Source organism: Oryzias latipes, chromosome 21 (assembly GCF_053564925.1).
Source record: "Oryzias latipes strain Hd-rR chromosome 21, Olatipes_Hd-rR_3.1".
Lineage (NCBI taxonomy): Eukaryota > Metazoa > Chordata > Actinopteri > Beloniformes > Adrianichthyidae > Oryzias > Oryzias latipes.
Window position 1 is genome coordinate 18,975,093 of NC_136257.1, and position 22,712 is coordinate 18,997,804.

General features: G+C 38.3%; 3 protein-coding genes across 3 annotated transcripts; 1 reads left to right on the forward strand and 2 right to left on the reverse strand.

Annotated features, from left to right (window-relative positions):
- Positions 1 to 333: 333 nt before the first annotated feature.
- cnot9 (CCR4-NOT transcription complex subunit 9) lies at positions 334 to 7,415 on the reverse strand. Its single transcript, XM_004081668.3, has 8 exons — positions 7,025 to 7,415; positions 6,367 to 6,552; positions 6,107 to 6,222; positions 5,570 to 5,679; positions 5,333 to 5,442; positions 5,042 to 5,140; positions 1,520 to 1,611; positions 334 to 1,070 (listed from the first exon to the last, which is right to left on the reverse strand). Exons 1-8 carry the CDS (start codon positions 7,040 to 7,042, stop codon positions 902 to 904), a joined length of 900 nt encoding a protein of 299 aa, XP_004081716.1. The 5' UTR covers positions 7,043 to 7,415; the 3' UTR covers positions 334 to 901.
- Positions 7,399 to 19,732, forward strand: usp37 (ubiquitin specific peptidase 37). The gene is made up of 24 exons (XM_023951157.2): positions 7,399 to 7,616; positions 8,489 to 8,694; positions 9,496 to 9,646; positions 10,104 to 10,192; positions 11,025 to 11,140; positions 11,225 to 11,302; positions 11,417 to 11,505; positions 11,687 to 11,780; positions 11,946 to 12,101; positions 12,208 to 12,339; positions 12,439 to 12,562; positions 13,730 to 13,965; positions 14,077 to 14,194; positions 14,320 to 14,399; positions 14,503 to 14,667; positions 15,081 to 15,134; positions 15,470 to 15,617; positions 15,689 to 15,905; positions 16,008 to 16,174; positions 16,489 to 16,549; positions 16,916 to 17,031; positions 17,446 to 17,515; positions 17,949 to 18,087; positions 18,203 to 19,732. The coding sequence occupies exons 2-24, from the start codon at positions 8,521 to 8,523 to the stop codon at positions 18,288 to 18,290; spliced, it is 2,862 nt and encodes a 953-aa protein (XP_023806925.1). The 5' UTR covers positions 7,399 to 7,616; positions 8,489 to 8,520; the 3' UTR covers positions 18,291 to 19,732.
- On the reverse strand, positions 19,693 to 22,540 carry ybey (ybeY metalloendoribonuclease). The gene is made up of 4 exons (XM_004081669.5): positions 22,291 to 22,540; positions 22,046 to 22,177; positions 21,864 to 21,932; positions 19,693 to 19,987 (listed from the first exon to the last, which is right to left on the reverse strand). Exons 1-4 carry the CDS (start codon positions 22,498 to 22,500, stop codon positions 19,895 to 19,897), a joined length of 504 nt encoding a protein of 167 aa, XP_004081717.1. The 5' UTR covers positions 22,501 to 22,540; the 3' UTR covers positions 19,693 to 19,894.
- Between the last annotated feature and the right edge of the window lie 172 nt (positions 22,541 to 22,712).

The following is a 22,712-nucleotide window of genomic DNA, read 5'->3' on the forward strand; positions in this document are numbered from 1 at the left end:
GTGTTATTCCATAATCCATCCAGATAAATATCCTTTAAAAAATTGGCCACTTGGGACAGCCGTCTTTCCAAGACTAAAGGGAGGAGTTCCTCTAATTGCACTTCTCATTCACACAACATCCTGAGTTTGATCATCCTCTGGAAAAGTCTTAAAGGTCAAACAAACAAATGGTGACTTTTTAAAAATGTTTACAATTATGTATCCAAAAAAGTGTAGCTGTAAATAGACAAAATATCAGAGAATGACTGTTAAACCTTAACAACCACTTACTGTAGAATATTTGTGATTTCCTGCTCACTATTATCATAGAACTAATGCAAATTAAAATGCTCATTTTAGAAGCAAAACCAGCTTTTATTGGAAGTTACAGAAAGATCGAGTGGTAACAATAAAAAGCGCCAGCATCAGATTTAAGAACAGTTTTCAGGATGACTTGCAGAAAAATGCTGTTTGAGAAAAATCTTGGATGTAGTTTCCTAACTTTCATATGTTGTTTCTTTCAGAAAATTTTAAAGCAGAAACGGGGCTGAAGTTGCAAGTTTTCCCTTAAATGCAACATAATGTACCTCAACATTTCACAAACATCTTTGACAAAAAAAGGGTAGCAAGAAAGAAATTTGTCTCAGTCAATATTTGAGCCAGTTGCTCATATAAAATGAAGTAATGTACTAGGCGTCCAAATGAGTCAGGCTTGAAAATCAGATTTTTAAGGTTTTTTATAAAAGTGTACAGTTTTGACAACAACCCTATCTTTAGAAAAACAAACTAAAGCAAAAGAAAAACATCTCTTATTTTAAGCCTCTCCAGTGCATAGCTTTAGCACCAAATTTGGCAAAAAACACCAAGTGAGTCCATTTGTGTCCATTGGAACCACACCCCCTCACTGTGGATTGAAGCTCCATCACTGTGGAGCAAGTGGGATGCCTCTAGCATCGGTAACTTGGCCTTCCTGCAAGTTCTTCACTAGTTGTGCGAGCCAGCGCTTGGTGGTGGTGTCGTCCTTCAGCACCTGTGCAAAGGTGTTGTCCTTTAACTGGTCTGGTAGACACTGACGAAGGGCCTCTCTGGCTCTGAGAAAAGAAAACCAAATGTCAAATCACTGTAGGACATATGTAACTTCTCATATATCAGCCAATCAGAAAATAAACATTTGTTTATACAGCATTTTTAAAAGTTCTAAAAAAAAAAAAAGCTGATCATTGTAAATCTTTTATCACTTTTGATTAATTCAGACAACTGTTACCCTTCTTTTCCAAGTTTCATTATCCCAAAAATGCATGTTTCATCCAAAATAGGAAAGAAAGAAATATCTGAAGGCATTATGTGGAATTCCCATTTACCGGTAAGTTGCTATATGCTTGTTTTTGCAGCACTTTTAACCAGTAGAAACACATTAAGTAATGATAGTTGCAAAAAACACAGATCAAATTCTATTTTTTTTTTTGCAATCAAAATAGTTGTTTTCCAGGAACTTTAGGATAAATAAAAAAGGCAAATTTAGTCACGGAGACTGTTTTACCTTAGGTTATCAGAGAGGCGAAGATAGCAGCGGACAACGTGTTTCAGCAGACGAGCTGATGGCTCTTTGGAGAGCTGCAGCACCATCTTGCCCTGCACAGATAAAATGATCGTATTATTGTGGTGTGTAGCATACAGTCAGGACCGTAAATATTTGGATAGACACATTCTTTATAATTTAGTTTCTGTACATTACCACAGTGAGTTTTAAATAAAACTTAGATGCCGTTGAAGTGCAGACTTTCAGCTTTTATTCCATGGGTTGAACAAAAAGATTGCATAAAAATGTGAAAAACTAAAGCATTTTTTAAACACAATCCCTTCATTTCATGGGCTCGTAAATAATTGGATAATTGACTTCCATGCTATTGCATGGGCAGGTGTGGGTAATTCCCTTGTTATGTCATTATGAGTGAAGCCGATAAAAGGCCTGGAGAAGATTAGAGGACTCATGCTTGCATTTGGAAGATTTTTCTGTGAACAGACAACATGCGGTCAAAGGAGCTCTCCATGCAGGGGAAAAGAGCCATCATTAAGCTGAGAAAACAGAAAAAAAACATGCCAGAAATTGCTACAGTATTAGGAGTGGCAAAATCAACAGTGTGGTACATCCTGAGAAAGACAGAAAGCACTGGTGAACTCAGCAACGCAAAAAGACCTGGGGCCTCATTTATAAACGTTGCGTACGCACAAAAGAAGGCGTACGCCACTCTCTACGCAATAATTGAGATTTATAAAAAGCAAACTTGACGGGAAAATGTGCGGTCCTTCACGCAAGCTCTGACCCAGGCGTACGCACAAAAACGGGTGAAATGAGAAACGGCGACACCGTCGGCAGATGGAAGAAACACATGAAAGTGAAAATGACAATACTGCCTCTCAGAAATAACATGAAGACTTCACAAAGCAAGTCTTACAATTAACAGCTACACGAACACCCGTTTGATCGATCAGCAGTGAAACAAACAAAAAAATCAAACGAAAATTACAACAGAAATTCAAATGAACACATATTTGCAAAAAGAAAAGTGAAATATGTTCTACAATATTGGCATGTAGTGCAATTCATCCTCATAAACAATATAGTTAACAGAACGAAATAATGTACAAAACTGATATTCTCGTTAATGTGTCCGTCTGGCGGAGCAGATATTGGTGCAATTAGACAGACAGACAGACAGACATTAATTGTCCACTGGTGAAAGTTGTTTTCATATTAAAACATTTCTTCATAAGGCATAAGCTATGGAATTATGGTATTCATGCATATGCCTTTAGTTTGTTTTATTTTTGATAAAACAATGTATAGCGTATGTCTCAACCATTCAGAAAGCAACAAGAAATTACATTTGCGCTGATCAATTTCCCATTTCCACGTCGATTATTACCGACATCTGTAGCTTGTCAGATGTAATTAAATGGATGGAAATAAAATGCCCCATCACAATGCGTAATGACGCTCAATGGCTTATCTTGCGCTCTTAGAAGATGTGGCAAATGGAAGAATTCGGAGTGAACGCATATTTAGACAGCAAGAAGACTTCCTGGCAAACGAGGATGAGTGGCTTATGAGCCGGTTCCGACTTCCTCGAGCTGTCCGGCGGTTCGGCAAGATGGCGGACCGCGAGCATACAGTGTTCTAAACTCTGCAGAAGTTTGCGTGCCAAACCCTGTCTATTAGTAACAAGACAACAAATGAATACACTGACTGACTACCGGTAAGAGAGCTTGCTTAAAAAAAAAAATAAAGAAAAAAAAAACGAACTTAATATTACTTACTCGCTCTGGGAGTTCCTGCTGGGGAAGATCTTTCAATCCACCACTATTTGCGACTGCTAGCTAGCTATTGCTAACGCCATGCCGAAACGAGATAAAATCAAGGGAACATGATAATGGACACAGATGAAGAGGGCGCAGGTTCTGCTTGTGCACTGCTGCTTGAATCTCCTGCTTCAAGTCCTCTGTCAAAGAAACAGTGTTCAGGAAAAAAAGAAGAACAGGTGTCAAATGCTGATATTTTACATGCAATTCGCGAATTAACGGGCAGATTTGCTTCCCTTGAAGAAAAGATCTGCAGAAACACTGCAGATATTGTAACCATCAAAGAAGTGGTGGAAGGCTTGGATCACCAGGTTAAAAAAAGCGAGGAAAGGATGCAAGAGGTGAATCACAGATTTTCAGATCTGGAGATGAAGACCGATGAGATGGAACGGTACAGTCGCAGGTGGAATCTGAAGATGTTCAACCTTCCTTAATCCACAAATGAAACAACGGAGGAAACAAGAGGAAAAGTTTTTGAGGTTTTTGCCCAGATAGCTCCAGAAGAAAGGCAGAAATTTGGCTTTCTGATTGACACAGTGCATCGCGTGGGACAGCGTAAAGATGAAAGCAGGCCTCGACCAGTCATCATTCAATTCACATTGCGAGTCTTCAGGCAGAAAATCTGGAGGCGTCAAAGGATGCTGCAGTCATGAAGGAAAAGAAGCTTCGCATCGCCGAAGATTTAACCTTCCGTGAAAGGCAGAACAGAGGAAAGATCTGGCCGTTGGTGGAAAAAGCTCGGAAAGAAGGAAAGAAAGCCACCTGGAGAGGACAGGATGCCATCATCGATGGAAAGAGAGTTTCAGCTGAAAATCTAAAAAACTGATTGATGTAACTGTAAAGGTCGGTAATTAAGAAATATTCCCTTTGCAACAGTCATTTGTTGGCTTAGAATTTACCTTATGAAGGCATGTCAAACTTTCAACAAGTTTTTGTTTCCAACTTATCCCTAAAGCTAGGTAAGTTGGTATAGAATTGTTATTTGTTCTTATTTTCAAGTTCTGTGTTCTATGAGCTATGACTGATTTTAAGTTTAACTCTTTAAAAATAATTTCTTTAAATGTTAGGGGACTACGTGATACAACCAAGAGAAAAGCATTATTTCTTTTTCTTAGAAGAACTGGCGGAAATATTTTTCTGTTGCAAGAAACTCATTCTTGTGGGTTGGATGAAAAATTTTGGAAATCTAAAAAAAAAAAAAAAAAAAAAAAAAAAAAAAAAAAAAAAAATCCTCGAGCTGTCCTGTTGGACCTCTGCGGGCTTTTGGGGGTATGTCACCCGGTGCATCTGGCGCGTCGGTGTTCCCCCTGCGCCTCAGTCACCACACCACTTAAAAGGGATTCCCCAATTATTACCGCCAGTCTCTCATCAAGAGAGGTCAGCTCAGGCTGTCATTGCCAACAAAGGGTTTTCCACCAAATATTAGTAATGACCATTTTGTTTTCAGTTATTTAATTTGTCCAATTACTTAGGAGCCCAAGAAATGAAGGGATTGTGTTTAAAAAATGCTTTAGTTTTTCACATTTTTATACAATCTTTTTGTTCAACCAAGGCTGAAAGTCTGCACTTCAATGGCATCTGAGTTGATCTGAGAGACACGTTAGAAAAAACGTGTCTCTGTCCAAATATTTATGGTCTTGACTGTACATCTTTATCACAACAATGCTATAGGTGCACAACACAAAAATCCTAAAATACTTACAAGAATCATGGCGACATGGGAAAAACGTTCATAAGTCTGACATATGTAAGCCAACCCAGTGTCATCCAGCAGGATCTTTTGCAGTATGAAAGTAGCAACCTGATAAAAAAAAAAGAATTATAGTCAATGGTAGAAACATGAGTTAAATTCATACCATAGATAAATGCATGAGAGTAGGTTTTAGAAAACCAAAACCCAAATCTGTTAACACATATTTTGAATGTTTGACTCCAAAATCCATTTTTTTCTTCCTGCTTGATAAAAACTGCTTTTGATTTCATTGGTAATTACCGTCTTGGAGAGTTCACTTCCAGATTCCATGATGCGAAGACAGAGTGGGATGATTTCCGTAGTAAGAAGGAAGTTTATCACTTCTTGTTCATCGGTTTTCACCAATGCACCTGTCAAGAACACACAAACAAATCAAGATCTGACATAAACAGAATTATCAGAGCAATACCTAAAAGAGAAGACTTTTTAAATTAAAAGTAAAATCAACAAAAACATGATCTCAGCAGGAGAAATTACCTATGACTCCTAGACTGGTAAGTCGCAGGTACTCAAATGGACGCGTTTTACTCACAGTGTGCAGAAAAGGGTAAAGGAAAAGAGGAATATGGGCAGCTAGAAATGCTGACCTGGTGTGGACAAAACAAATAAAATCATATTAATCAATGTAACACATTAAACCTTGCAAATGGAAATAAGTTCGTTTTTTTTTTTAAATTATAGTGAATTGAGGAATTACATAACAAAACCTTAATATTAAACAATTTATTTAGACCATGGCCTTAATAAAAATGAAAATACTATATTTATTATCTTTTAACCGCTTTAAACTGAAGATCTGCAAAGGCTAAATGCTGGAAAAATCCACTATTCTGTATGATGTATGTATTAAAAGTGACTGATGACTGTTACTTTTTAAACAAATAATAAACAAATAAATAAAACAGATTGTGGTCTGTTACCCCTTTAAAACATTATAAGAGCAGTTAATTATTAGAATTACTAAAAATAAAAAATAAAAATCTGATTTTTCAGTAACAATAACTATCTTGTTACCGTGTCTCTGGATGTGAGGCAACACACTGCAAAAGTGCCAGGGCATTACACACTCTATTTGACTGGTGGGCTGTAAGGGTTGGTGGGTTAATAGACGGATAGATGTTTACTATTTCCTGAAAAAAAAAAAAAGGAGGACAATTTAATTAACAAAAGGAGTTGTTTAACACCACTACAAAAATAAAGACCATACAAGAGGCACAGATGCACAAACAGTCCCAATGGGATGACCTGTGTCAAATGAACAGGTGGACCAATACCTGCAACAGGGCAGCAATGGTGCCACATGAATGCCAGAGCATTGGGGCCAAGTCTGGCACGGATTCTCGCTTCTTGCTGAGCTCCAGCAAAGCATTCTCTCTAGTCTCTGGACTGGACAACTCATTGATCCACTGGTAAATCTTCTCACGGTCTACTTGGGCCAGGGCTGTGACGTTGGTTACAGCCTTTGATAGGAAGAAAATATCAATCCATTCGCAATCAATTCTTTAAACAAGCAAACAAACGAAACACTCAAGAACAAAAACATTACGCTAATTAAGATATATGTAACCTACGTTTAATTTCCCCCTTCTGCAAACCCAAATCATGAAGAGGAAATGACAGCGTGTAAATTTGTTAAATGTCTGCTATGACAAATTGGGGCAAAATCAAATTATTTGTCAATTTAACTACAAAAACGTCTCATGATTTGCCAACTGCAATACATGTATACCAAAACCATACTGTACTACATTTGTACGAGGCTTTCATTAATATTATGCAGTCTTTCTTTGAAAACTGCAAAGAGAAGTTCTGCTTTAAAATTAATTCAATAAAGAAAGCTGAAATTTGGGAGGAAAAAAAAGATTTTCGATGTACTTAGGCGAAATTGGAGGGAACGTCACCGTGAGAGCGATGCAATAGTTTGATACTCACCGCTCCCGTTGCCAACATTTTGGAAAGCTTTTCGGGATCTCAAAATACTCTTTTAATAGAAAGTTCGTCAGTTTGCACCTCTTCGCAATACTCGACCCTGAAATCTCACCGTAAGAACCATGGACATATGCTTACGAACTGCTAGCTTAGCTAGTTGCTAGGTGCTCTAACAAATGGGATCCACAACATGCGTAACTTCACATAACTTCAATCGAAATCCCAACACTGAGAACTACAGAAGCACAAAAAGAAATTATTGTCGTTATAGTATCAATAAACCAAGTTTACACTGGCATTTTTTTCAATCTCGCGTTTGATTTTTTTTCCTCGGCAGGGACAACTTCGCTACAAACAACGTCTCAGATATCGCGAGAGGAGAACGGAGCGCAATCTCGTTCATCATTTCCGTTGTAAATGTTCCCATTCCCGCCATCATCGCCCGTTGCTGTGAGGCGTAGTGTGCTGCTCTACTTGCAGCAAACATACAGAACAGCAGGTGAATGCCGGCAAAACCTTTTTTATGCTCTCGAAGGATCTGCGAAGTCAAGTCCACATTCTATAGGTTTGGAACCACCACCGTGATCCTAGACAGGTAATGAAATGACGATGGCACTGAATGTGGTTGTTTTCATCACCAAATTACTGTGTTAGCTAGCTCCCGCTAGCTTAGGAACCAGTGTTGCTAATGTGGGCCTCTTCCATCATATTAAGCGTCTGTTAAAGAAACAAAAACGCCACTGCATGCTTCACATTTAATATTAGATTCATGTTATTCGACTAGTTCGTTGATAGACTGATATTTTTGTTTATATCGTTTGAATCTATGGTTCTGGCCGCGCCACGAGCATCACAACGCAGCTCAAAATGTGTTGCTTCTCCTCTGCAACATTGGAGTTGTCAGTGTTTGTTGTTTAAATGCAGGCTCTACACAAACATGTTTAAAACTAAAATTCAATGACCGTTCAGGATATGCAGTTTGTTATATTTTGTGATTTTTGTGGTGCAGTAATTCATATTGTACTGTTATGCTAACTTGTCACTTTGGATTATGAAGTCCTACCTTTTTCCTTTACTTCAAACCGCATTTGCCATGTTGGCTACGTATCTACATATCTCATATTAGTTTTGTTTCTGTATCTTTTATTTATTTATTATTATAATTTTGAATAACACATTTCAAGTTTTTAGCAAATGTTATTGTTGGCTACAAATTAAATCACTTATAATCTTCAGAATGGCACGTCGGTGCTGCATGTTCTGTAAAAAAAACAATATAGCAAACTAGTTACAAAAATACTAACTTCTTGTTATGTGGCATTTAGCAATGGTAAAAATATTCATTTAAACTGTTTATTTGGTTAAATAGCAATAGCAGTCATAAAAGTGAGGTTGTTTTTGCCATTATAGGCTACCCGTGTGACTATTTCTTGACATGTTTATTTCTTTTGTACATCTTAAATTCAGACCTAACAAGTGGACCATCAGGATAGCAAGCCATGTCAACTTTTGTGCCCAAACTCTCCAGTGGTAGCACTGTCAAGATTCGCTTTAACACCATTGAGCTGGGCGGCACCAAGTGGAAAGAGGGAACCTTTGAAATTTTGGAAAAGGATAACAGAGTTAATCTCTGTTTAAGGTTCAGCTGTGGTGGCGCTGCCAAAACTTTCCAGGTAATTTCTCTTTAATGTATTTTATCTGTATGCTTGTTGGTGTTGTGACAGATATTTAGCATTAGGCATGATGTTTCTGTCATCCCTACTTAGACATTTTTTTAAATTAGTGTAATTTATTCCATTTTGGATAGAACTACACCTATTATTTTATCTCAATTAAAAATTTCAAGCACATCATATGTTGCTGGAGGAAGTTAAATTTCCGTAAATTCAGGTGAACACCTTGCTTGTTTACTTACTGCCACTAAGGGGTGTATTTTCACATCAGCAAAGATCTGATACAAAACCTAAAACTAATTTAGCACATCATTTACATCTTTAAAACAATGTAGTTTCACTATAGGAAAGTCCTGAGCCTTTATTTTGTTGAACACTTGTAAAAATATAAAGTTCACAGTTGAAAGTACCAAGCCCTCAACTTTAATTGCTTAAAAGTAAAATTTCTAATATTTTGTAATTTTGTTGTGTAACAAATCAAAATATTCACCCCTGTGTGAGGAATCAGCTTGTGCTGTAATGTAATTCAGTTTTATGTTATTTTATAATAAACATATGTAAAACATAATTCTCTTTCACAGAGCCTTTAGTGTTGTAGAAAAGCAGAAGTAAAATATAACTTTTCTGAGTTGTTTTATCGACATCGCTTTAACCCTTTCTATGTTAATCAGGTGATACTGACATAAATATGCTATCTGTTAAAAAGGAAATCAGCAGATGAAAAGTTAACATTGTTTTTGAAGTGCTTTGGTGTCTATCTCTTACATGTGTTTTTTTTAAAGAGTGTATTGTTTTTTTCAGCTGAACCATAATGTGAAAAGCATTTCTCAGAATCCAAATCGGATCATGTTGACTCTGAAGGACAATGTTGTCATTTACTTGGATAAGATGCCTCAGCCATTGGTTCAGAGGACAAAGGAGTATCTGGAAAAACTGAAACAGGGAAAATCTGGTAATTACACTACTTCTCTTTTTTTAACCCAACAAAAACTTTATGTAAAATATTCCTTAAATTATTGACTGCCTAGATTGAAATTTAATTTGTCTGTCAAAACCCCTTTTTATTTTTCCAAGAACTGTATAACTGCTAAAATACTCAATCTTATTTTATTTAGATTCACAAGTTCAAAATTCAGAAAGGTTTGGTCCACTTTTTAAAAATGTCCATGCCAAAAACATTTTTGTTTGAATATGAATATATATTTAGTTATGTTTTCCAAGTAGAAAGTTGTTCTGTACTTTTTTAAGCCATCATTGCTGAATAAAAACCAGTTGCAAATCAGTCATAAAAATTAAATGTAATCAATATGCTATTGTGTCTTCGGTGCATTTTTGCAGAAAACCTTTATTCTTTAAGTAACTGATTTTATTATCATTTTTGTTCTCATCTTTTCTATCTCTTCATGTAGTTTTAAAGTCCTCCTATGGAAGTGCAAACCTAAGCGTACTTGGCAACCGCTCTATGAAAAATGAGACCAACGTATCAGGAGAGAGACAGGTGAGCAAAGCAACTTTGACTTTGATGACACTGAATGTATAATAGAACTGGACTGAGTGACCCCTCCGCCCTTCAAATTCCAAACAGGAAGTACCTGCAGGCCCCCACCTTGAATGTTCAAAATTAACACTTGACAGAGTCTCCCAAGTCCACTTTCAGTGGAAGGGGTGTGGACTTCTAATAATCTCACTCCTGATTGGTGACAGCAGTTGCTATAGACAGATTGATTTAGACCGATTCTGCCCAATCCCTGCTTACTGACCTTGTCTGGCTACAAATGGTGGTGCAAAAATGGCGACAGAGTTGGCAGAGTTTTCTATGAGTGACGCCACACTCCCTCGTCCAGTTCTCTTATACAAGTTGAGTAGGGCTGCACGATATGAGGAAAACTCGCGATATGCAATATTGGTGATTAATATCGCGATAACGATATAATTTGCGGTATATAAACAAATAGCCAAACAACCAAAAACATCATTTACATTTCACTGCAACAGTTTAAAAATGATACTCCAAATGACCCTGGTCGACGTAGGAGGCAAACATCAAACATAAAAGGGCTCCATCTGATTGATCAACAAGGTAAACGGGTCCTTCCGATTGGTTAAATGCATAAAGGGATTAATTTCATTTGTTCACTATTTCAGGCTGCCATGAGTTTGTTTTTGCACATTTGAGGTAACCGTTTATTGCGATTTTCGCCGTCTTTTGCGGTATGCATATTGCACAGCTTGATGTCGCGATAACGATAAATTTGCGGTATATTGTGCAGGCCTAAAGTTGAGGATTAAATAATAATGCAGACTCAGCATTTCAGCCAAAATTGTTTTAGACAACACCAAGGCGACAGAGTATAGAGGGCCGGGAAGATACAACACCAAGAAAGCCTCTGAGCAGCCCTAGCAGGGCAGCTGCCACTCCAACACGCATTGGACTGCTGGAAAACAGGTGTGATCGACTTTTATCACGTGGTTCTACATTTTTTTTTTCCATTTATTTGGTTTGGAAAAATGTTGTGACTTTTTGTTTCAGAGGTGAGAAAAGAAAGAGACTCCTCACTTCTGAAAGTGACCTTAATGAAGACTACCCCAAGGAAAATGACTCCTCCAGGTGAGCCCAGTAGTGTGTGTTGCAACTGACACAATCCTCAGAATCATTGTCCTTTTAGAAGTCTGAGTTTCTACAATCCAGAATCATTTAGATTTTCCCCCCACACATTTGTAGCAACAACAAGGCAACTTCAGAAACACCCAGGAAGTTTCTTCTGAGCTGCAAGGAAAAGCTCAAACTTTCAGAGGAGAACAGGAGCGCAGGTAAACTGCCATGTCCACGGATCACTAAAGACTTCATGTGTTTTATAAAGATGGCTGTCTTGTAGTGTCTTCTCTATTTATTTGAAAGTAATAGAAGGAATTCATGTCAACTATCAGTAATGTAAAGATTTGATTAGGTTTTTTTTAACATCCATCTTTTTTTGTGCTGTGACTCTTGTAGGCCCTTTGGCTGCATCTCCGCTTCAGCCAACCTCGTTCTATGGCAGCAGATCTGTAACCAAAGACTACAGTCAGAGCCACTCCTTTGTGGACAGGTGAACATCTGTCGATTCACTCATATGCTTTCTAATCAGTGTTGCTCTGTATTGAAACCAAAACTCACATTTAAATGTGATGTTGTGAAATCACTCACAAAACAGTTTATGAAGTTCCTGTTGAAGCACAAGTTGAACCAACACTTTCGATTTTATCATTGATAGGCCTGTCAGTACTTCTCAGACCACCCCAGCCAAGAGGAGTCTCATTCTCCCTAACCACTCCACTCCCTTTAAGAAGGTGCGACCCTCTCTGGAGTACGGTGGCTGGAACAAACAGAGGCCATCTGCCTTAGCCCAACCTCAGCCACCCTTGCAAGGGTAAGTGTTAAATCGATGATTTCCACTAAAGGCTCAAATAAAAAATATTCATTTTTTAATATCAATAAAAACTACATTTACCACAAATGTGTTTTTAACATTACAGATTTTCTAACCTTGGAAATACCTGTTACATGAATGCCATACTGCAGTCCCTCTTCAGCCTCCCCTCTTTTTCTAATGACCTGCTCAAGCAAAGCACCTTTTGGAAGAACTTGCCAATAAATGCATTGCTAAGGTACTCTTCACAGTACAGTTATAAATGTATAATGATTGAGTTTTTGGTCCTATTTCATAGTGAAGGTTTTTGACTCAGTTGAATTTCTACTCCCTGCAGGCGTTTTGCGCACCTTATGATTAAGAAAGATGTAGGCTGTCCAGAGACTAAAAAGGACTTGTTGAGGAAAGTGAAGAACGCCATTTCCTCCACGGCTGAGCGTTTCTCTGGAAACATGCAGAACGTAAGATTCTTTTCATGAAATTCAAACCATTTGCCAACTTTGTTTAAAAAAAAAAGAGGGTTTAACAGTTTAGAGCAAAATCATGTTAACTGCAGTCATTGTGTTTTGTTTTTTTGCCAACATTTAGCTTATAATAGTGATTTTTTTTTTTCTTTTCCTTAATAGCTTAACTTATTAAATATTGGAGGTGTTTAAAATAGAAATGTATGAATAAATAACTAGTTTTACTGTCTTGTATAGTGTGTATTTTGGTGACCTTGGTGAATTATTATATTTAATAATTTATAAATATAATTATATATATATATATATATATATATATATATATATATATATATATATATATATATATATATATATATATATATATATATATATATATAAAATAAATTTATAAATATAATGATAATCGGGGCGACGGTGGCTTAAGCGGTTGAGCCTCTGATCGTCCAATGATCGAAGGGTCGGCGGTTCGATCCCCGCTCCGACCAGCCAAATGTCGTGGTGTCCTTGGGCAAGACACTTCACCCTCCTTGCCTCCAGTGTGGCTCCACTGGTGTGTGAATGTGCATGAATGTCCCGGTGATGGTCAGAGAGGTCGTAGGCGCGAACTGGCAGCCACGCCTCTGTCAGTCTGCCCCAGGGCAGCTGTGGCTACAACTGTAGCTTACCATCACCAAGTATGAATGAGGAGTGAATGAATAATGGACACAATGCTTTGAGCGTCTGGAAAAGCGCAGAAAAATCCAATCCATTATTATTATTATTATTATTATTATTATTATTATATAATAGTATAATTATTAAAATCTATTTTAATAATTATTTAATAATCTATTAAAATCTATTTTAATAATTATTTAATAATCTATTAAAATCTTAATATGGATTTATAAGATGGGTGTTATTCAGGGTCTGTATCAAACGTACTGCAAAAGAATGTCGATTTAAAAGAAAAAGAATGTTTATGATGGAATGAGACGCACATTAAATTATACAACCAAGAAATAAAAAATGGAACTTACATTTTTCTTAGTGAATTTTTAAAACCAAATAATAAAAAACCTGATTGAATATATATTTTAGCTTAACAGACCTCAAGTGTATTCATTTCATGTTTTCAAATCTATCCTAGTTCTTTATTCACGTGTGTTACATGTTCTCTAGGATGCACACGAGTTTCTGAGTCAGTGTCTCGACCAGTTAAAAGATGACGTGGAGAAAATCAGCAAGAGCTGGTCAAATGGTGCAGCGCCGCCCGCTTCAGCAGCATCCGAACTGGGTCAGGAATCGACGGCAGTCAAGGCAGAGCCCGCAGAAGAAGCTGACACCTCACACATCTTCACTTGCCCGGTTGTGGCCAACATGGAATTTGAGGTGCAGCACACAATCACATGCAAAGGGTGAGGCCTGTCCCCTCTTTGGGTTTACTCATCAGTCCTGTGTCCTCACGGGGCTCTGGAAGCAGTGTTTTTGGTAAAGATGCGAGCTGTGATGCCTGTTCTGTGTTGCAGCTGCGGCGAGGTGGTAACCAAACGCGAACAATTCAATGACTTATCCATCGACCTGCCACGCCGAAAGAAGACCATCCCACTTCGCTCTATTCAAGACTCGCTGGATCTCTTTTTTAGGGTAAGACTTTTATCTGTGTCCAGAATATAATATAGATTGAACTCAGTTATTTAGTTTAAACAAACATTTCAAAACAAAGTCCTGCAGCATATACATGTTTACTTAAAGGTGTTTTGTATTTGCAGATGGAGGAAATTGAATATTCGTGTGAAAAGTGCAATGGGAAAGCAGCAACTGTGGCACATAAATTCAGCAAATTACCCAGGTATCTGCTCGTACACAATAACACGCACACCCACAGCACTTCGAGGTCAATTTATAGGTCATCTTTGAGTTGAAACACTCTGAAGTGCATTCTCTCCCCACAGGGTGCTCATCCTACACCTGAAACGGTACAGTTTTAACGCCCAGCTGTCCCTGAACAGCAAACTGGGCCAGCAAGTGGTGATCCCGCGATACCTGACCCTACTGTCCCATTGCACTGAATCCACAAGACCTCCTGTCAGTCTTGGCTGGAGCTTCCCAGCTTCTGTGTAAGACAAGAAGACAATCTTTGTTACTAATTGCTGATATTTTTTATTTTAAATTCTTTTAATCTAAGCAACAGAAATGGCCAACTTAATGTGTTCACAGTGATTAGGCTCTTTATTCACCTATTAATGTAGGTTCCTTGTGGAAGTTCAAATACAGCAAATCTGACCATCACAATGTTTCAGTGTTTGCATTAACACAATTATTGATTCATGTCAGTCCACACTAAACACAAAATCACAAACAAGATCGACTAAGCTAACTGAGAAGCTAAACATAAGGTGGGATGAAGGTGATTTCATATTATAATTTTGCTCATTGCTTTTTCGTAATCATTTACCAAAAAGTGACAGACACTGTATCACCAGCTTATAATGTATGTGTGTAAGCAACATTTACCTATTTTTCTTAAAAGGTCCAGAACAGTCAAGACGTCATCGCTGGTTAACTCTTCTACAGCACCTCATCGGTAAGTTCTGTACAAAAGTTCAATATAGTTTAACACGATAAATCACTGTGTTTTGCTATTAAACAAAGGCGTATCTTTAGGAAACAAGAATTAAACCAAATGAACAGTTTGATTAAATATGGTAACTATGTGTCTTACAATACTGTATTGACCAGCTGGTATGTTACAATGCTAACATATGTTTGCCATCCTTTCTTAATGGTAAAGAAAATGTGCAAGTATTGTTGGGTTAATTTCAATTCTATTAGGGGGAAAAAAAGCATTTCCAGTGAGCTAAAATATGTAAAAAAAAAAAATACTGCTCCTTTGTAGCAACTTTTTGTTCCTTTTTGCAGAAGATTTGGAGGAAAAGCTGCCTTTTCCAATAGCTCCTGTGTTCTCTTGGACTCTGACTGCGAGGAGGAGCTAAACAGGAAGGTGAGCACAAGCCACAAGCGACGCCTAAGCAGTTGTTTGTCCGAGCAAGACAGTCATCCAGAAGAGGTGAGTGGATTTTACTCATGTTCCTACTGTGTTGTCTATGTTAGTGATGTGATACAGATGATGGTTTTCAGAGGGGGGCAATGGAATCGGGAGACTTCAGTGGCATAAATGATGACGAAATGCTGGCTGCTGTGCTGGAGATGAGCCGTCAGGAGGCGGGGCTTTCTGCGCCGCCCCCTTTGGAGGATGAGCCAACAAGCAGCCCAGATACAGGGTTTGGGGACTCTGATATTAATGACCTGACTTACCATACAGATCAGCTTGAAGGGGACACTAAACAGTCTGCAGGTATTCCTTCAAATATGGGGTGTCTTTGTATACATTACTTAAAGCGGATTTGTTTTTTTCACTGCCAGATGTTTGGTAACCAAATGTTTTCTTGATGCGTAGATGTGCTGGGCTCCTTGGACATGACCATGGATGATAACAAGGAGAACCAGACTCCAGAGAGTGTGCAGCAGCAAGGGGAGCTAGACTGGGTGCAGCAGTATAACCTGGATCAGGAGCGAGAAGAACAGGAGCTGCAGCAGGCTTTGGCCCAGAGTCTCCAGGAACATGTGAGACCAACACACTCTTGAACCCTTTTTAAACGATTATACTGAACAAAAGGGCCCTACCCCACAAGAAACAGGAATATTTCCATGAGAATTATCATGTAAACTGCTGCAACCACCAGACATTCACAGCTATGGTGGAGAACACATTCAGCTGTTGGAAAGAATTCATCGGTTTAAAAATAACTCCTGCTAGGCAGTTAAATCCTCTTGGTGACAATTTGCCAACATGTTGACATAAAGATCATTTTGTTGGGAAGTGTAACTAACATTTTGTTTTCTTCTATTGTTGCTTTGTTGTTCCTCCCCTCAAACAGGAAGCCCAGGAGATGAGAGAAGACGATGATCTGAAGAGGGCTACTGAGCTCAGCTTGCAAGGTATAAACATTTTTACTCAAACTTGTGGGTTTTTCCCCCAGATATTTTTATGGAATCCCATCAGCCATTCTTTTCACTGTACTTAAAGGCAGGCCTGCCTCAAGAGCAGCAGTTATTAACATTAACAATGTTGTTTTTCTTTTTAAATAATATGGAAAGAATTTGCTAAGGTAGTCGCTTGAAATGGATCATTTATCTTAATTACATTCTTTAAAATTTTGGTTATATGCATAGGCCTGAAAATAAAACCCCTTTTTCTTCTTCATCTTGGGAAAACAAACATATTTTACGATCTAAACTCCTGAAAGCCATTTCCATTTCTGTTAAAAGTCGACATTAATGCTAATGTTCTCTCTCCCCCTACAGAGTTTAACAATTCTCTTCCTGAGCTGCTGTGTTCAGATGAAGATTCTGGAAACGAGGATGTGCTGGACATGGAGTACACTGAAGCTGAAGCAGAGAACCTCAAGAGGAACGCTGAGGTTAGACACTGAGCTAAAGTGTTAAAAAAACTCTTTTGTTGCATACAAAGTTTACAAGTTTACACAACCTATCAACCACTAACAACAACCACTAACAATATACTGCACATTTTAAATATTTATACCTTCTTACGGGTTTAAAACTAGTATTCTAGTTTTAAATTAAATTATTTTGTGAATATATTTGATTTTAAATTGGGGAAACGCAAATATAATTAAATATTTAGCATTTATTTGATATTACTGCTGTACTTTCAGTTACAAAAGCCCTAAATTTCCATGTATGAGATGCTGTTGAATGACCTGATTACTGACTTCTCTGTTTGGAGACGTTTGTGTATCTTTTACTTATTTGCTGGGAGTGCTGGCATATTTGAATTGAAAGACTGTCGTTTTATATCCTTTCATTTACAGACTGGAGACCTGGCCAACTCTTACAGACTGATCAGTGTTGTCAGCCACATCGGCAGCAGCTCCTCCTCTGGTGAGTCTTTACCTCATCAATTCTGATTTACAAACACTAGAGAGATGGAAAAGGGAAAAAATAACACATTTAAATCTTGCTATTCTAGAGTATAAAAGATTGGTTTGCTTTGCCTGGTTTGGAATCTTTTTTCTTTTTCGCACCACTGTGACTTTACATTTCTTGTTTCTGTGAAAATCACAAATGTTTAACCAAACTTCTTAACGTAAAAGTGCAACTTCTGAAAAGCTTTGAAAAAACTTCAACTTCAATGTTTTTGGAGTTTTGTACAAAACCAAAAGACATAACAAACAAAACAGCATGTGGTATGTCGTTTGAAGCCCTCCCTATAAAAAGCATCCTGCCAGTCATGGCACCTCAAATGTATCCTTGTGTACACGTGTTTCACTTCACACTTGTTTCTTCGTTCAAATACTTTTTTCTTTGTATCCAGGACATTACATCAGTGACGTCTACGACATGAAGAAACAGTCATGGCTGACCTACAACGACCTGGATGTCTCGCGTACACAGGAAGCAGCGGTCCAGCGAGACCGGGACCGCAGTGGATACATCTTTTTCTACATGCACAAGTTAGTTTTTGTGTGTTGACACAAGTTTCCTGAAACGATATGTTGCGACACATTAAGTGTGTGTAACAGAGGTGGCTTTGAGACAAATCCTTGTCTGTGACTTTTGTCTCCTCAGAGATGTGTTTGAGCAGCTGTCAGAGATGGAGCGATCCGGGGCCAGTGGGGCCTCCGAGGCAGTGAGGAATGTCCTGCAGCCCCTGTGAGCTGGCTTCCAAAGCTGGGTCCTAGTGGAAGAACCCCAACAACCATCTATACTACTGATCCTCCTATCACTGTCAAGTGTTTTCTTTGTTCCTCTGCTCGCTTTTCATTCATCTTGCTTCAGGTGTCCGTTGTAAAGACTCTTTTTAAAGCTATAAGCCACAGCTGAAGTTTCAGTTCATCTACGTTCAGCTCTGATTTTGGGGCCCAATTTTTCTTTTCTTTCAAGTTTTTTGTTTCTCAACACACTTCTTTAAATCGACATAAAAAAAATCCTTCACCACGTGGTACTGGTGCTGCGTGAATTGTTTTGAGATCCTTTATTTCACATATAACCTGAATAAAGATATATTCTATGTTGGGAGTATAAGCTGTTATCGTTTTAGGCGGTTGCTGTATTTAGCGAGTACATTTGGTGCAATATTTGTGTTGCGGCACAAACCTGCCGGTTCAGATTAGCTTTGTTTGGTGCGGATGGGTCCCCCCCCCCCTGCTTCGTATGCATCACTTGCCACCTGAATTCTGTGTCTGGCTGACTTTTCCATATTTATAAACGTCCAAGCGGAAATCCACATTAGTTACTGAGCTTTTCTCAGTTGATCCCCAAGTTTTGATTCAACCTTGTGCCTCCTAAGAAAACTTTTATAAATATGTGTACAAGCTTTACTTTGAAAGGTGTACAAGCTTGTTTCTGAATGTTTGTCAGACTTTAATGTGCAAATCAGATGTTCTTATATATATATAATATATATAGTTGACTGATTTTCCTTTTTATCTTTTTGAATTGCAGAGTAGGGTTTGTCTTCAATAGACCAAGATGAGCCACAAGCAAATACTAGTCAAGAATAGAACCACCAGGGAAGTTATTTATATTAAAATGTCATATTCACGCCTTTAGGGTCACTATACAGTATTTAACACCAAGAACTCCAGGATTTGGTGTTGAAGTAGTTTCTGTCAGGCATGTGTGCTTCTAGAATACAGGAAAGTATTCTTGTACTGGTTCCAGTACTAAGCAGCCGCTGTATTACTTATTTTGACAACGTATACATAAAATGTCAAATGTCGCAATTTCAACAGCATTAATAATAACCCACTTTCAAATTTGCACAACTAACTGAGTTTGAAACCAGTTTGGAGTGAATGTGGCTTATGATCCAGTCCTGTATGTCATTGAGGAATCGTACACCATTATTAGCTGACTTTGTGGAAGTACGTAATGCTAATAATGAGGACCTGTTGAGTATATAAATGGCTAGTGACCAATTTCCCCTCCTCCCTTAGCGCCGATCTCCATTTCTGTCACCTGAACATCCTGTCGTCAATGCGATGTAGAGAGGGAAGCTAAAATGTATTTGTGAAGTCACTATGAAATGCTTTTTCTACCCTTCATACACAACTGACTTCTTTAAGCAGATTTTTAATAAAATATTGACAAAACACATTTTTGGTTTGATTTTTACATTGTACGATTGTGTCCAGTGTGAATGCTGTTAGTCCAGGCCCTCAGAGTACATATAATCCTGTGGGAATAAGGCAATGATCCAAAATTTGAGAGAACAATAAAACGCAGAAATATAGTGAAGATGTTGGACTGTGGTCACTGTCAACCGTCTTCGTGTCTTCTCATCAGGGGTTCCAGCTGGCGGCCTGTGAGTCTGCTGTACTCGCTTGAAATGTAGCTTTCCTTCTGCAACATCTGGAAGAAAAATCCATTTTTATAGCTATTCACATGGAAACCTTTTAATTGAAGTTCCTTAAAGTAAGTTTTAGAAACATGACTGATGGGGGGAAAACTTTGTTTAAAAAAAGTGGGGTTTATTTACATATGTGGTCATTATTTAAAAAAAAAATACTAAAAAGTATCTACAAATGTATTCTAAAAAATACTCTGCCATAAGTCACCTAATATACATGATATGATTCAGGTCAGGACTCTGTGCAGGCCAAAGCTCATCCACTCCAGACTTTGTCATCCATGTCTTGCTGTAGGCACTGGTGCACAGTCATGTTGGAAGAGGAAAGGCCCCCCTCTGAAATGTTCCCACAAGGTTGCATTGAGCATTGAATTGTCCAAAATGTTTTGGTATCCTGAAGCATTCAGAGTTTCTTTCTCTGGAACTAAGGGGCCGACCCCAAGTCCTGAAAAACAAGCCCACACCATAATTCCTCTTCCACCAAATTTCAAAACTTGGCACACTGCAGTCCAAATTGTACAGTTCTCCTGGCAACCTCCAAACCCAGACTCGGCCATCAGATTACCAGATGGAAAAGCATGATTCATCATCCCAGAGAACGTGTCTCCACTGCTCTAGAGTCCAGTGGTGGCATTCTTTACACCACTGCATCGAACAGTTTTCCCTGCATTTGGTGATGTGTGGCTTGGAGGCAGCTGCTCGGCCATGGAAACCCATCCCATGAAGCTCTCTGCTGAACTTGGGCTACTCTAAAGGTCACATGAAGTTTGGAGCTCTGTAGCAATTGACTGTGAAAAAATATGGCGACCTCGTTGCACTATATACTTCAGCATCCGCTGACCCCTCTCTGTCAATTTGCATGATCTACCACTTCATGGCTGAGTTGCTGTTGTTCCCAAACTCTTCCATTTTGTTCTTATAAAGCTGACAGTTGACTGTGGAATATTTAGGAGTGAGGAAATTTCCCCACTGGATTTGTTGCACAGGTGGCATCCTATGACAGTTCCACGCTGGAAGTCACTGAGCTCCTGGGAGCGGCCCATTCTTTCGGAAATGTTTTTAGAAACAGTCTGTATGCCTGAGGGCTTGATTTTATACACCAGTGGCCAGGCCATGCAGGTGATTAGGACACCTGATCAATTGGATGGGTGAGCAAATACTTTTCATAATACAGTGTATCTTTCAAAAAGTTCGGCGCATTTTTTTTTTTTTCCTACTGACTTACATTAGTAATAGAACAACTAAAAGAAATGCTGTTTTAATATGAATCATAATTTTAAACAGTTTGAAATATGTATTTCTGATCCTTTATTTGTAATGGCCTTCCACTCTGCTGCTCTTCTGACCCCCCATAAATGTTTTAAATTTCACCACAGACATGAACTTACAGAAGTAATAATATAGAATTTCTTATAAGCTGCCTTTTACACACTCTAGGACAGTTTACAATTAAATTAGTAAAAACAGTGGGGGGGGGGGGGGGGGACTGTTTAAAACAAAACCAGATAGGATACAATCCAAAAAAAGACATGTAATACAATGCAAAACTCAAAGATACTTTTTTTAGTTTAAAAAAATAAGTGAAACAAAGTGTGGTACAGGAATTGAAAAGCCTTACTTGATTTAGTTCCTCTTTTAGAATTCCATTAAATAAAGCTTCTGGACTTCACAATATTTGTTAATAGTGCTAATATATTAATAAACCTGACTTCTATATTAAACACAACTTAATGTGAAATGAGAAAACACTTTGCATCATATTTTGCGTCAGAAATTGATATAACAATGTATTACTGCTCATCAAAAAACAATTTCACTATTTTAAAACCCAGCCTGGTCCTTCATAATGACTGATTTGGTGTTTTAATGGAAACAAACCTCAGTCCATTCTTCCTCTGTCTCATGTCTGTAGCCCAACAGGTGACAGATCCCATGTGCAGTGACGATCTGAAACAAGAACATTGAGCAACTGTTTGCAAAAAAGATTGATGGCTAGCTGAAATTTTAAATATGATTTTCTGTGCGATTAAGTTTTATAGACCCAGCATACAAAAGCTCACAGTTAGAGCATCGTGAAGATCCACTGATTCCTCCTGACATCTCTTCATCACAAACTCAACGCCAAGAAAGATGTCTCCGAGGTTCAGCTCATCTCTGTGGAGTGTGCAAGGAAGCTTCCCCGGTCGCAGATCCTTAAAAAACATACACAGATAACTTATTAAAAAAAAATCTAAGAAGAACCAACAACCACAGTCTGTACGTGTATGACTGTTGGAGGCATATATCTTCACGTGCACTGTTTTACCTCGTAGAAGGGAAATGAGAGGACGTCTGTAGGCATGTTCTTCTTTCTGTAAATGTGATTAATTTGCTGAATTCTGCGATTGTCCACGCAAATAACACCTAAATCGAATTTCTGAATACCGAGAATGTGTCTCAGGGTATTAACATCCCTGCGCAGTCTCGCGCGGCGAATAGGAACTATTTTCTGGAGATTCCGCAGCACGACTCCCATTTTAAAATATGAAGAGTAAATAGATAACGTTGCGCTCGAAACAGTCTCGACACATGGATAAAAGCTAAAGTCTCAACGCCACATGTGACACTAAACAATTACGAGAACTATATAATAGTAAACTGCAATAATTACTTATGAATCGGCACACAGCTCGCCACTTTACAGTCAACGTTAGCTTCTGGTGATGACGTTCATTCATTCCTGGCCGG

Coding starts and splice junctions, on each gene's coding strand:
- cnot9 (XM_004081668.3), bottom strand. Junction 6,223..6,366: donor CCATTGCTGCCCTGTTGCAG/GTATTGGTCCAC, acceptor TTTTTTTTTCAG/GAAATAGTAAACATCTATCC. Junction 1,071..1,519: donor CGCCTCTCTGATAACCTAAG/GTAAAACAGTCT, acceptor TTCTTTTCTCAG/AGCCAGAGAGGCCCTTCGTC.
- usp37 (XM_023951157.2), top strand. CDS start 8,521: ATGTCAACTTTTGTGCCCAAACTCTCCAGTGGTAGCACTGTCAAGATT. Junction 10,193..11,024: donor ACGTATCAGGAGAGAGACAG/GTGAGCAAAGCA, acceptor AAATTGTTTTAG/ACAACACCAAGGCGACAGAG. Junction 18,088..18,202: donor ATCTTTTTCTACATGCACAA/GTTAGTTTTTGT, acceptor TTGTCTCCTCAG/AGATGTGTTTGAGCAGCTGT.
- ybey (XM_004081669.5), bottom strand. CDS start 22,500: ATGGGAGTCGTGCTGCGGAATCTCCAGAAAATAGTTCCTATTCGCCGC. Junction 22,178..22,290: donor TCTCATTTCCCTTCTACGAG/GTAAAACAGTGC, acceptor ATGTTTTTTAAG/GATCTGCGACCGGGGAAGCT. Junction 19,988..21,863: donor CAGAGGAAGAATGGACTGAG/GTTTGTTTCCAT, acceptor TTTTTCTTCCAG/ATGTTGCAGAAGGAAAGCTA.